Genomic DNA, 14822 nt, shown 5'->3' with positions numbered 1-14822 from the left:
AAATTTAAATATAAATATAAATATAAACCAGAGAAATAAATATGGGAAATATCAATATAAATAGGGAGATTAGAGGAATAAATGTGAGAAATATATAAATATAAATATAAACATAAACCAGAGAAATAAATATGGGAAATACCAATATAAATAGAAAGAGATTAGAGGAATAAATGTGAGAAATGTAAATATAAATATAAATATAAATATAAATATAAATACAAATATAAATATAAACGTAAACCAGAGAAATAAATATGGGAAATACCAATATAAATAGAGATTAGAAGAAAAAATGTGAGAAATGTAAATATAAATATAAACTAGAGAAATAAATGTGAAAAATATCAGTATAAAGAGAAGGAAGTTAGAGGAATAAATATGAGAAATATCAATGAAAATAAGGGAAAATCAGAGAAAAATATGAGAAAAATAGAAATAGAAATAAAGAATTATAAATAGAAATAGAAATAGAAATAGAGGGAGAGCAGAGAAATAAATATGAGAAATATAAATACAAAGAGGGGAAAAGCAGAGCAATAGAAGTGAGAAGTATAAATATAATTAAATATAAAAAATATATAAATAAAAATATATAAATATAAATATAATTAAACATAAAACAGAGGAAGATCAGACAGAAGTATCAGAAATATAAATACAAATGGGGGAAAAGCAGAGAGGGCGATAGGAGTGAGAACTGTAATTAAATATAAAAAATATAAATATAGGAAAAAATATAAATAAGCATATACATTAATATATAAATATATAAAAAATAAATAAAAACATACAAATATAATTAAATATAAAACAGGGAGATCAGACAAAAATATGAGAAATATAAATACAAATGGGGAAAAGCAGAGCAATAGAAGTGAGAAATATAAACATATAAAAATATATAAATACAAATCTATACATAAAATATATAAAAAATATAAATAAATATCATATATAAAGAAATATAATATATACACATATAAATATATAAATATAATTCAATATAAAACAGAGGGAGATCAGAGAGAAATATGAGAAATATAAATACGAACAGGGGAAAATCAGAGCAATAGAAGTGAGAATGATAATTAAGTATTAAAAAAATATAAAAACATAAAATAAATATAAAATAAATATAAAACATATAACTATAAATATACAAATATAAATACAATTCAATATAGAACAGAGGGAGATCAGACAAAAATATCAGAAATATAAATACGAATGGGGGGAAAATCAGAGCGATAAATTGAGAACTATAAATATAATTACATATAAAAACAGAAATGTATAAAAATATATAAATATATAAATATATGAATACATGAATAAAATAGATAAATAAGTAAAATATATAAATAAGTAATATATATATAAAATATATATAAATAATAGAAATGAAAAAATTCAATATAAAACAGAGGGAGATCAGACAAAAATACGAGAAATATAAATACAAACTGGGGAAAATCAGAGCAATAGAGGTGAGAACTATAACTACAATTAAATATATGTAAATATAAATAAATCAAATAGAATAAATTCAATATAAACTCACAGCAAAGAGAGCAGGGCCCATGTAGGTCTCCATGTACTGGTAATACAGAGACATGATCTTCACCAGGTTCTGCAGGGCAGCCACTCGCACCTGAAATCACATTATTGTAATTAATAATTCCTGTTTTATTAACATTAAATTAATATTTGATCTTCACCAGGTTCTGCAGGGCAGCCACTCGCACCTGAAATCACATTATTGTAATTAATAATTCCTGTTTTATTAGCATTCTATTAATATTTGATCTTCACCAGGTTCAGCCACTCGCACCTGAAATCACATTATTGTAATTAATAATTCCTGTTTTATTAGCATTCTATTAATATTTGATCTTCACCAGGTTCAGCCACTCGCACCTGAAATCACATTATTGTAATTAATAATTCTTATTTTATTAGCATTAAATTAATATTTGATCTTCACCAGGTTCTGCAGGGCAGCCACTCGCACCTGAAATCACATTATTGTAATTAATAATTCTTATTTTATTAGCATTAATATTTGATCTTCACCAGGTTCAGCCACTCGCACCTGAAATCACATTATTGTAATTAATAATTTCTATTTTATTAACATTCAATTAATATTTGATCTTCACCAGGTTCAGCCACTCGCACCTGAAATCACATTATTGTAATTAATAATTTCTGTTTTATTAGCATTCAATTAATATTTGATCTTCACCAGGTTCAGCCACTCGCACCTGAAATCACATTATTGTAACATTAATTCCTATTTTATTAACATTAAATTAATATTTGATCTTCACCAGGTTCAGCCACTCGCACCTGAAATCACATTATTTCAATTAATAATTCCTATTTTATTAGCATTCAATTAATATTTAATAATTTATATCAACATTTGTTAATTTTTATGGATGTAAACATAGTTATAGAACATAATTTATTGGAGCTGTTGCTGTTATAATAAAATTAATTATAGTGTAAATAATATAATTTAATATAATTTGTTGAATTTTAATTCTAGAGATTAATAGGTATCAGTTACATTAATAATGTAAATCAATGTGAGAATATTAGTATTATAATCAATATTATAATCAATATAAGTATTATAGCAATAGAAATGTATAAAATATAATTAATCTATATATTAATTATATAGATTAAATTAATTTTTAATTAAATTTCATGTAATTTATGAAAATCAATTAGTAAATAGATAATATATTAAATTATAATGCTGGAGATTAACAGCTATTAATTACATTAATAATGGAAATTAGTATTAGTATTATAATAGAAATGTATAGAATATAAATAATCGAAATTATGAATATAAAAAGTATAAATATATATAATATAGATAATATATTATATTATATGAATAATCTAAATTATGAATATAAGTAAGTATAAAATATATATAATATAGATAATATATTATATTATATGAATAATCTAAATTGAATATAAAGAAGTATAAATATATATATTATAAATAATATATTACATTATAATGCTATAGATTAATAGCTATTAGTTACATGAATAATGGAAATCAATATTAGTATTATAACAATAGAAATGTATAAAAGTAATCCAAATTATGACTATAAATAAGCATAAATATGTATATATTAGAAATATAAATACATATATTTATATATGATGGATGTAAATAAATATAATATATATAATATAAATATAATATACATATATATTATATAATATATACTATTATATATATGTAACAGTACAAATCTGTATTATTAATGTATAATATGCATTATATTATGATGATATAAATATAAACTAGAATAGGAATATTTTAAATATGATTAAAGAAACCAATAAATTTATTATAATTTAATAATAATAACATAATGATAATATCCATAACAATTATGATGAGGGCTTTATTACATTATTCTTAATAATAATTTATATTTTATTATAATTGAATTAATATTTATTAACTTATTATTTATATATTTTTCTGTATAATATATATTACATATGTATATAATCTATATAATAATTCATTGCAGCTATTAATATTATAATATCAATTGAATTATAATACTGTAAACACTACAATATAACATATTAAATGACAATATAAATTGTGATTAATTAAATCAATATTAATCACAAATTGTGATTAATTAAATCAATAACATTACCTGACATTAGTATTATAATAGAAATATACACAAATAATATACATTATAAATTATAATGCACACTATAAATTATATTATAAATTATAATATATCATGAAGTTATAGTAACATGCACTATACCATAATGTCCAAATATTAATGAGAATAACAATATATTAAATATTAAAAAACCCCAATAAATTTATTAAAATTTAATAATAATAAACCACCAATATTTGATTTATTTATATACCAATAATAAAACACCAATTTTATCATTATAATTTAATAATAAAATCCCAATAAATTTATTTTAATTTACTACTAATAAAATATAATAATGATAATAATGACAGTAATAATGATGATGATGAGGATAATAATAAAAGAGGTAATAATAATAAATATAATCATAATAAATAATAATAATAATATATAATAATAAATAATAATAATAATAATAATCTAAATTCTGGCTCACCCTGGTGTCAGGACACTGTGTGGCTTCACAGACTACTTGCATAATAAAGTGCCTTTCAGACTGAAAAAAAGAGAAATAAAAGAACATTAAAAGTGATTTAAAAAAGAATTTGAGGATTTAAAAGATTTTCCAGGGAAGGAGGATGAAAATCTGGAATTTTCTGCTCATTTAAAACCATTTAATGGGGATGAGAGGGAAGTGAGGGAGGAGAGAATGCATGGGAGCAGGGAGAGGGAAAATGGGGAAAAAAATGGGGAAAAAAATGGGGAAAAAATGGGGAAAAAATGGGGAAAAAAGGAAAAAGAGGAAAGGAGGAAAAGGAGAAAAAGGGGAAAAGGAAGAAGGGAAAAAGGGGGAAAAGAGAAAAAAGGGAAAAAGGGAGAAAAGGGAGAAAAAGGGGAAAATGGGGAAAAAAGGAAAAAAAGGGGAAAAAGGGGAAAAAAGGAAAAAGAGAAAAAAGGAAAAGGGAAAAAAGGAAAAAGAGAAAAAAGGGGAAAAAGGGGGAAAAAGGGGAAAAAGGGAAAAAAGGAAAAGGGGAAAAATGGAAAGGGAAATAGAAAAGGGGAAAGGGAAAAATGAGGGGGAAAAGGGGAAAAAAGGGGAAAAAAGGGAAAAAAGGGGAAAAAAGGAGAAAAAAGGGGAAAAAAGGGAAAAAAGGGGAAAAAAGGGAAAAAAGGGGAAAAAGGGAAAAAATGGAAAAGGGAAAAAGGGGAAAAAGGGGAAAAAAGGGAAAAAGGGAAAAAGGGGAAAAAAGAGAAAAAGGGAGAAAGGGAAAAGAGGAAAAAGGAGAAAAGGGGAAAAAGGGGAAAAGGGAAAAAGGGGAAAAAAGGGGAAAAAAGGGGAAAAAAAGGGGAAAAAAGGGGGAAAAAAGGGGAAAAAAGAGGGGAAAAAGGGGGGAAAAAAGGGGGAAAAAAGGGGGAAAAAAGGGGAAAATTCACCATTTCCTCTCCCCTGAAGATTCCCAAATTCCAGGATATCCCAGATGAAAAGCTGAATCTCTCAGTCTCAGATTTTATCAGATTTATCCATCAAAACTCAGCGTGGTGCATGAGAACTCATCACTGACCAGGGATTCAGCTCAGCCCAGAGGTTTGATTTTTTCCCTAAGTTTTTATTTTTTCCCAAAGTTTTTTTCCCAAAGTTTTTTCCTAAAGCTTTTTTCTCAAACTTTTTTTTAAGTTTTTATTTTTTCCCAATTTTTTTTTCCCAAAGTTTGTTTTCCAGTTTTTTTTCTCAAAGTTTTCCCAAAGTCTTTATTTCTTTCCAAAGCTTTTATTTCCGAAGTTTTTATTTTTTCCGAAATTTTTTTTTCCACAGTTTTTTCCCAAAGTTTTTATTTTTTCCCAAAGCTTTTATTCCAAAGCTTTTTCCCCCCAAGTTTTTATTTTTTCCAAAGTATTTCCCAATTTTTTTTTTCCCCTAAGTTTTTCCAAAATTTTTTCCAAAAGGTTATTTTTTCCCAAAGCTTTTTTCCCCAAATTTTTTCCCCCAAAATTTTCATTTTCCCCAATTTTTTTCCCCCAAACTTTTTATTTTCCCAATTTTTTTCCCCAAAATTTTCATTTTTCCCCATTTTTTCCCCCAAAATTTTCATTTTTCTCAAACTTTTTCCCCCAAAATTTTCATTTTCCCCATTTTTTCCCCCAAAATTTTCATTTTTCCCCAAACTTTTTCCCCCAAATTTTCATTTTTCCCCAATTTTTTTCCCAAACTTTTTATTTTTCCCCAATTTTTTTTCCCCAAAATTTTCATTTTTCCCCCATTTTTTTCCCCCAAAATTTTTAATTTTTCCCCAAACTTTTCCCCAAACTTTTCATTTTTCCCCAATTTTTTTCCCCCCAAAATTTTCATTTTTCCCCAAATCTTTATGTCACCTCCTTGTCGAAGTTGGCTTTGGTGAACTCGAGTGAGTTGAGCAGAGCGTTGGTCGCTGCCAGTGACCCAAAGGTTTTTCCCCCAGTTTTTTTCCCCAAACTTTCTTTCCCCAAAATTTTCATTTTTGTCCCAAATGTTTATTTTTCCCCAAGTTTTTCCCCCCAAAATTTTCCTTTTTCCCCGAAGTCTTTTCCTCCAAAAATTTTCATTTTTCCCCGAAGTTTTTTCCTCCAAACTTTCATTTTTCCCCAAGTTTTTCCCCCAAAATTTTCATTTTTCCCCAAGTTTTTTCCCCCGAACTTTTTATTTTTCCCCAAATTTTTTCCCCCAAACTTTTTATTTTTCCCCAATTCCCCACCAATTTTCCAATTTTTCCCAATTTTTTCCCCAATTTCCCCATTTTTCCCCAAACTTTTTCCCCCAAAATTTTATTTTCCCCAATTTTTCCCCCAAAATTTTCATTTTCCCCAAACTTTTCCCCCAAAATTTTAAATTTTTCTCCAAACCTTTTTCCCCCAAAATTTTTAATTTTTCCCAAACTTTTTCCCCCAAAATTTTCATTTTCCCCCAATTTTTTCCCCCAAAATTTTCATTTTTTCCCCAATTTTTTTTCCCAAAATTTTTATTTTCCCCCAAAATTTTCATTTTTCCCTAAACTTTTTTCCCCAAAATTTTTATTTTTCCCTAAACTTTTTTCCCTCAAAATTTTATTTTTTCCCCAAAATTTTCATTTTTTCCCATTTTTCCCCCCAAAATTTTCATTTTTCCCCAGATTTTCCTTTCACCTCCTTGTCGAAGTTGGCTTTGGTGAACTCCAGTGAGTTGAGCAGAGCGTTGGTCGCTGTGAGTGACCCAGAGCTTTTTCCCAAAATTTTTATTTTTTCCCCAAACATTTTTCTCCCAAAATTTTCATTTTTGTGCCCAATTTTCCTTTTACCCCAAATTTTTCCCCAAATTTTTAATTTTTCCCCAAACTTTTTTCCCCCAAATTTTCATTTTTCCCCAATTTTTTCCCCCCAAACTCTGACCTCCTTGTCGAAGTTGGCTTTGGTGAACTCCAGTGAGTTGAGCAGCGCGTTGGTCACTGCCAGTGACCCAAAGGTTTTATTTTTTCTGAAGTTTTTTTCCCCCAAAATTTTCATTTTTTCCCCAATTTTTTTTCCCAAAATTTTTATTTTCCCCCAAAATTTTCATTTTTCCCTAAACTTTTTTCCCCAAAATTTTTATTTTTCCCTAAACTTTTTTCCCTCAAAATTTTATTTTTTCCCCAAAATTTTTTCATTTTTCCCCCAAATTTTTTCCCCCAAAATTTTCATTTTCCCCAAATTTTCCTGTCACCTCCTTGTCGAAGTTGGCTTTGGTGAACTCGAGGGAGTTGAGCAGAGCGTTGGTCGCTGCCAGTGACCCAAAGCTTTTTACCCAAAATTTTTATTTTTTCCCCAAACTTTTTCCCCCAAAATTTTATTTTTTCCCAAAATTTTAATTTTTTCTAAACTTTTTTCCCCCAAAATTTTAATTTTTTTCCCAAAATTTTCATTTTTCCCGAAACTTTTTCCCCCAAAATTTTATTTTTTCCCCAAAATTTTCATTTTTTTCCCATTTTTTCCCCCAAATTTTTCTATTTTTCCCCATTTTTATGTCACCTCCTTGTCGAAGTTGGCTTTGGTGAACTCCAGTGAGTTGAGCAGCGCGTTGGTCGCTGCCAGTGACCCAAAGGTTTTTCCCCCAGTTTTTTTCCCCAAACTTTCTTTCCCCAAAATTTTCATTTTTGTCCCAAATGTTTATTTTTCCCCAAGTTTTTCCCCCCAAAATTTTCCTTTTTCCCCGAAGTCTTTTCCTCCAAAAATTTTCATTTTTCCCCGAAGTTTTTTCCTCCAAACTTTCATTTTTCCCCAAGTTTTTCCCCCAAAATTTTCATTTTTCCCCAAGTTTTTTCCCCCGAACTTTTTATTTTTCCCCAAATTTTTTCCCCCAAACTTTTTATTTTTCCCCAATTTTTCCCCCAAACTTTTTAATTTTTCCCCAATTTTTTCCCCCAAATTTTCATTTTTCCCCAAACTTTTTCCCCCAAAATTTTATTTTTCCCCAATTTTTTCCCCCAAAATTTTCATTTTCCCCAAACTTTTTCCCCCAAAATTTTAAATTTTTTCAAACCTTTTTCCCCCAAAATTTTTAATTTTTCCCAAACTTTTTCCCCCAAAATTTTCATTTTCCCCCAATTCCCCCAAAATTTTTAATTTTTCCCCAATTTTTTTTCCCAAAATTTTTATTTTCCCCCAAAATTTTCATTTTTCCCTAAACTTTTTTCCCCAAAATTTTTATTTTTCCCTAAACTTTTTCCTCAAAATTTTATTTTTTCCCCAAAATTTTCATTTTTTCCCATTTTTCCCCCCAAAATTTTCATTTTTCCCCAGATTTTCCTTTCACCTCCTTGTCGAAGTTGGCTTTGGTGAACTCCAGTGAGTTGAGCAGAGCGTTGGTCGCTGTGAGTGACCCAGAGCTTTTTCCCAAAATTTTTATTTTTTCCCCAAACATTTTTCTCCCAAAATTTTCATTTTTGTGCCCAATTTTCCTTTTACCCCAAATTTTTCCCCAAATTTTTAATTTTTCCCCAAACTTTTTTCCCCCAAATTTTCATTTTTCCCCAATTTTTTCCCCAAACTCTGACCTCCTTGTCGAAGTTGGCTTTGGTGAACTCCAGTGAGTTGAGCAGCGCGTTGGTCACTGCCAGTGACCCAAAGGTTTTATTTTTTCTGAAGTTTTTTTCCCCAAAATTTTCATTTTTTCCCCAATTTTTTCCCCAAAATTTTTATTTTCCCCCAAAATTTTTATTTTCCGCAAACCTTTTTCCCCCAAAATTTAATTTTTTCCCAAAATTTTAATTTTTCCCCGAACTTTTTTCCCCCAAAATTTTATTTTTTCCCCAAAATTTTCATTTTTTCCCATTTTTTCCCCCAAATTTTCATTTTCCCCAAATTTTCCTGTCACCTCCTTGTCGAAGTTGGCTTTGGTGAACTCGAGGGAGTTGAGCAGCGCGTTGGTCGCTGCCAGCTTCACGTTGTTGCTCGGCTCCTCCTTCCTCATGCCCTGGATGATGGCAGTCAGGATCTCGTTGGACTTGTCCTGCAGCTGCTCGGGGTCCTGGCGGGGAAAAAATTAAAAAAATAAATATTTTTTTAAAAAAAAGGGAAGAAGAAAAAAGAAAAAAAGGAAAAAAAAAGGAAAATAAAAAGGGAAAATAGAAGGAAAATAGAAGGAAGAAGGAGAAAAAGGAAGGAGAAAAAAAGAAGGAAAAAGAAGGAAAAAAAAGAAAAAAGAAAAAGAAAAAAAAGGAGAAAAAAGGAGAAAAAATAGAAGAAAAGGGAAAAATGAAAAGGAGAAGAAAAAAGGAGGAGGAAAGGAGGAGAAAGGAGGAGGAAAGGAGGAGGAAAGGAGGAGGAAAGGAGGAGGAAAGGAGGAGGAAAGGAGGAGGAAAGGAGGAGGAAAGGAGGAGGAAAGGAGGAGGAAGAAAAAGAGGAAAAAGAGGGGAAAACCAACCCAAAAACCTGAAACCAAAACCCAACCCGATCAACCCAAAACACCAAAATCCAACCAAAACCCCAACTCAAAATTCAACAAAAATGTCTAATCTGAAGAATTCCATCTAAACTCCAACCCAACAAACCCAAAAAATCCAACCCAAATCCCAATCCAAAATCCAACCAAAAAAATCCCATCTAAAGAATCCAAGCTAAAACTCCAACCCAAAACCCAACTCTACAAACTCAACCCAACAAACCCAAAAATCCAAGCCAAAATCCCAATCTAAATTCCAACCAAAAAAGTCCAACCTAAGGAATCCAAGCCAAAACTCCAACCCAAATCCCAACCCAAAAAATCCAACCCAAAATCCCAATCCAAAATTCAACCTAAAACCTCCAATCTAAAGAATCCAATCTAAACCCAACCCAACAAACTCAAAAAATCCAACCCAAAATCCCAATCCAAAATTCAACCTAAAACCTCCAATCTAAAGAATCCAAACCAAAACTCCAACCCAACAAACCCAAAAAATCCCAATCTAAATTCCAAACAAGAGTCCAATCTAAAGAATCCAAGCTAAACTCCAACCAAAAAACTCAACCCAAAACCCAAACCAACAAACCAAAAAATTCCAACCCAAAACCCCAATCCAAATTCCCACCAAAAGGTTCAATCCAAAGAATCCAAGCCAAAACTCAACCCAACAAACCCAAAAATTCCAACCTGAAAATTCAATCCAAATTCCAACCAAAAAAGTCCAATCTAAGCAATCCAACCCAAACTTCAACCCAATAAACCCAAAAAATCCAACTCAAAACCCCAATCCAAACTCCAACCAACAAACTCAACCCAACAAACTCATCCCAACAAACCCAAAAATTCCAACCCAAAAATTCAATCTCAATTCCAACCCAAAAAGTCCAATCTAAAGAAATCCAACCCAAAATCCCAATCTAAATTCCAACCAAAAAACTCAACCCAACAAACCCAAAAATTCCACCTAAATTCCAACCAAAAAAATCCAATCTAAGTAATCCAAGCGAAAACCTAACCCAACAAACTCAACTCAACAAACCCAAAACATCCAACCCAAAACCTCAATCCAAAATTCAACCAAAAACTCAATTGAAAAGCTCCAATCTAAAGAATCCAACCCAAACTTCAACCCAATAAACCCAAAAATTCCAACCCAAAAATTCAATCTCAATTCCAACCAAAAAAGTCCAATCTAAGCAATCCAAGCCAAAACTCCAAAACCCAACCCAACAAATCCAACCCAACAAACTCAACCCAATAAACCCAAAAAATCCAACCCAAAAATTCAATCTCAATTCCAACCAAAAAAGTCCAATCTAAAGAATCCAACCCAAAACTCCAACCCAACAAACCCTACCCAAAAAATCCAACTCAAAATCCCAACCTAAGTTCCAACCAAAAAATTCAATCTAAAGAATCCAACCCAAAACTCCAACCCAACAAATCCCCCACAAAACCCACCCCAAACCCCCCAAACCCACCCCAAAACCCCCACAAAACCCACCCCAAACCCACCAAACCACCCCAAAACCCCCCAAAAAAGCGTCACTCACGATGTCCTGGCAGATGTAGCCGATGGCCTCGAGCGTGGACTCCTTCATGTGCTCGGTGCTGTGCTGGTTGGTGACGTTGGCCACCAGCTGGGGGATCAGCTCTGGCCACTGGTTCATGGGGATCTCGGCGCAGGCGATGCCGGCGACGCACTGAGACGCCGAGCTGGGCCGGTAGGTCTCTGTGCCCAGAGTCTGCAGCACCTGGGAGACACAGGGAAAGGGAAAAATATGGATTTGGGGGTGTTTTGGGGGTTTTGTGAGGTTTTGGGGTGGGAAAATGGGGTTTGGAGGTTCTGGTTGGGGTTGGTTGAGCTCCTTGCGTGGAATTCCTCCCATGGGAAAGATTGAAAAAATCAGGGCTTAATATCACCCCAAACAGTTCCTCCCATGAGGCAAAAGTTGAACAAATTGGGGTTTAAATTCCCCACAAACAATTCGCCCAAACAATTCTTCCCATGGCAAACAAAAGTGACAAAAGTTGAAAAAATTTGACAAAAATCTCGGCGCAGGCGATGCCGGCGACGCACTGAGACGCCGAGCTGGGCCGGTAGGTCTGTGTGCCCAGAGTCTGCAGAACCTGGGAATCCATAGGGAAAGGGAAAAATATGGATTTGGGGGTGTTTTGGGGTAGGAGAATGGGGTTTGGGGTTTCTGGTTGGAGTTGGTTGCCCAGAGTCTGCAGAACCTGGAAATCCAGCAGGGAAAGGATTAGGGAGGGGAAAAAGAGACCCCAGATATGGATTTGGGGTTGTTTTGGAGGAATCACATGGTTTAGAGCCAAGAAAATGGGGTTTGGAGGTTTCTTGAGGGTTTGGGGTTGGGGTTGGCTGAGCTCCTTGCGTGGAATTTCTCCCATGGAGGAAAGGTTTCTCCCATGGGAAAGGTTGAACAAATCAGGGTTTAAATTCACCCCAAACAATTTCTCCCAAACAATTCTTCCCATGGGAAAGGGAAGTGGGAAAAGCTGAACAAATTGGGTTTTAAATTCACCCCAAACAGTTTCTCCCATGGCAAAGGGAAGTGGCAAAAGTTGAACAAATTTGGGTTTAAATTCCTCCCAAACAATTCCTCCCATGGGAAAGGGAAATGGGAAAATTGAACAAATTTGGAAAAAATCTCAGCGACGCACTGCGACGCCGAGCTGGGCCGGTAGGTCTCTGTGCCCAGAGTCTGCAGCACCTGGGAGACACAGGGAGAGGGTCAGGGAGGGGAAAAGAGACCCCAGACATGGATTTGGGATCAGGGAGGGGAAAAGAGACCCCAGACATGGATTTGGGGTTGTTTTGGAGGAATCACATGGTTTAGAGCCAAGAAAATGGGGTTTGGGGGTTCTGGTTGGGGTTGGTTGCCCAGAGTCTGCAGGACCTGGAAATACACAGAGAAAGGATCAGGAAGGGGAAAGAGAGTCCCCAGATATGGATTTGGGGTTGTTTTGGAATAGTTGTGTAGTTTTGGGGTGGGAAAATGGGGTTTGGGGGTTCTGGTCGCCCAGCATCTGCAAGACCTGAAAACCCACAGGGAAAAAGAGTCCCCAGATGTGAATTTGGGATCAGGGAGGGAAAAAGAGTCCCCAGAGATGGATTTGGGATCAGGGAGGGAAAAGAGCACCCAGATATGATTTGGGGTTGTTTCTGGGGAATTGTGGGGTTTTGGGATGGGAAAATGGGGTTTGGGGGTTCTGGTTGGGGTTGGTTGAGCTCCTTGCATGGAATTGCTCCCATGGAGGAAAGGTTTCTCCCATGGGAAAGGTTCAACAAATCAGGGTTTAAATTCACCCCAAACAGTTCCTCCCATGGCAAAGAAAAGTGGCAAAAGTTGAACAAATTTGACAAAAATCTCGGCGCAGGCGATGCCGGCGACACACTGCGATGCCGAGCTGGGCCGGTAGGTCTGTGTGCCCAGAGTCTGCAGAACCTGGGAGACACAGGGAGAGGGAAAAATATGGATTTGGGGGTGTTTGGGGGGAACTGTGGTGGGAGAATGGGGTTTGGGGTTTCTGGTTGGGGTTCTGGTTGCTCAGAGTCTGCAGGACGTGGAAATCCAGCAGGGAAAGGATCAGGAAGGGGAAAGAGAGTCCCCAGATATGGATTTGGGATCAGGGAGGGAAAAAGAGACCCCAGATATGGATTTGGGATCAGGGAGGGAAAAAAGAATCCCCAGACATGGATTTGGGGTTGTTTTGGGGGAATTGTGGGGTTTTGGGATGGGAAAATGGGGTTTGGGGGTTCTGGTTGGGGTTGGTTTTGGTCCTTGCGTAGAATTCCTCCCACAGTAAAGGTTGAACAAATCAAGGTTTAAATTCTCCCAAAAATTTCCTCCCATGGCAAAGGGAAGTGGCAAAAGTTGAACAAATTTGGAAAAAATCTCAGCCAAGCACTGAGATGCTGAGCTGGGCCGGTAGGTCTCTGTGCCCAGAGTCTGCAGAACCTGGGAGACACAGAGAGGGGAAAAATATGGATTTGGGGTGTTTTGGGGGAATTGGGATGGGAAAATGGGGTTTGGGGTTTCTGGTTGGGGTTCTGGTTGCTCAGAGTCTGCAGGACCTGGAAATCCAGCAGGGAAAGGATTAGGGAGGGGAAAAAGAGACCCCAGATATGGATTTGGGGTTGTTTTGGAGGAATCACATGGTTTAGAGCCAAGAAAATGGGGTTTGGAGGTTTCTTGAGGGTTTGGGGTTGGTTGAGGTCCTTGCGTGGAATTTTTCCCATGGAGGAAAGGTTTCTCCCATGGGAAAGGTTCAACAAATCAGGGTTTAAATTCACCCAAAAATTTCCTCCCATGGCAAAGGGAAGTGGGAAAAGTTGATCAAACTTGGGTTTAAATTCACCCCAAACAATTCCTCCCATTGCAAAGGGAAGTAGAAGAAGTTGGACAAATTGGAATTTAAATTCACCCCAAACAATTCCTCCAAAATGATTCCTCCCATGGCAGAAGTTGAACAAATTGGGTTTTAATTTCACCCCAAACAGTTCCTCCCATGGCAAAGGAAAATGGCAAAAGTTGAATAAAGAAAATCGAACAAATTGGGGTTTTAATTCCTCCCATGGCCAAGAAAAGTGGTAAAAATTGAACAAATTTGGAAACAATCTCAGCCAAGCACTGAGATGCTGAGCTGGGCTGGTAGGTCTGTGTGCCCAGAGTCTGCAGCACCTGGGATAGCAGGGAGGGGAAAAATATGGATTTGGGGATGTTTTGGGGTGGGAAAATGGGGTTTGGGGGTTCTGGTTGGGGTTCTGGTTGCCCAGAATCTGCAGAACCTGGAAATCCAGCAGGGAAAGGATTAGGGAGGGGAAAAAGAGATCCCAGAGATGGATTTGGGATCAGGGAGGGGAAAAGAGACCCTCAGACGTGGATTTGGGGTTGTTTTGGAGGAATTGTGGGGTTTTGGGATGGGAAAATGGGGTTTGGGGGTTCTGGTTGGGGTTGGTTGAGCTCCTTGCATGGAATTCCTCCCATGGGAAAGGGAGGTGGGAAAATTGAATAAATTGGGTTTTAAATTCACCCCAAACAGTTCCTCCCATGGCAAAGGAAAATGGCAGAAGTTGAACAAAGAAAATCGAACAAATTGGGGTTTAGATTCCTCTCATGGGAAAGAAAAGTGGCAAAAGTTGAACAAATTTGACAAAAATCTCGGCGCAGGCGATGCTGGCAACACACTGTGAC

General features: G+C 34.8%; 1 protein-coding gene and 1 long non-coding RNA gene across 6 annotated transcripts in view; both read right to left on the bottom strand.

The window, feature by feature from the left end:
- The window catches only part of LOC146426709 (importin subunit beta-1), a 78409-nt gene that overhangs the window by 49023 nt on the left and 14564 nt on the right, over positions 1-14822 (bottom strand). For all 5 annotated transcript variants that reach the window (XM_085083441.1, XM_085083440.1, XM_085083439.1 and 2 more), the window contains exons 4-7: positions 11160-11360; positions 9037-9189; positions 4174-4233; positions 1565-1654 (exon numbers count right to left, since the gene is read on the bottom strand). In XM_085083441.1, the coding sequence (XP_084939567.1) occupies positions 1565-1654; positions 4174-4233; positions 9037-9189; positions 11160-11360 (504 nt within the window). The remainder of the gene's footprint in view (positions 1-1564; positions 1655-4173; positions 4234-9036; positions 9190-11159; positions 11361-14822) is intronic.
- Positions 8446-8831, bottom strand: LOC146426710 (uncharacterized). Its single transcript, XR_014856711.1, has 2 exons — positions 8666-8831; positions 8446-8548 (listed from the first exon to the last, which is right to left on the bottom strand). It is a non-coding gene; the product is annotated as an uncharacterized LOC146426710 (long non-coding RNA).

This window comes from Lichenostomus cassidix, chromosome 27 (assembly GCF_008360975.1).
Source record: "Lichenostomus cassidix isolate B80296 chromosome 27, HeHo_3.0, whole genome shotgun sequence".
In the NCBI taxonomy this organism is placed as follows: domain Eukaryota; kingdom Metazoa; phylum Chordata; class Aves; order Passeriformes; family Meliphagidae; genus Lichenostomus; species Lichenostomus cassidix.
Note: the sequence above shows the minus strand (reverse complement) of the source record. Positions and strands in the feature narration are given on the sequence as shown.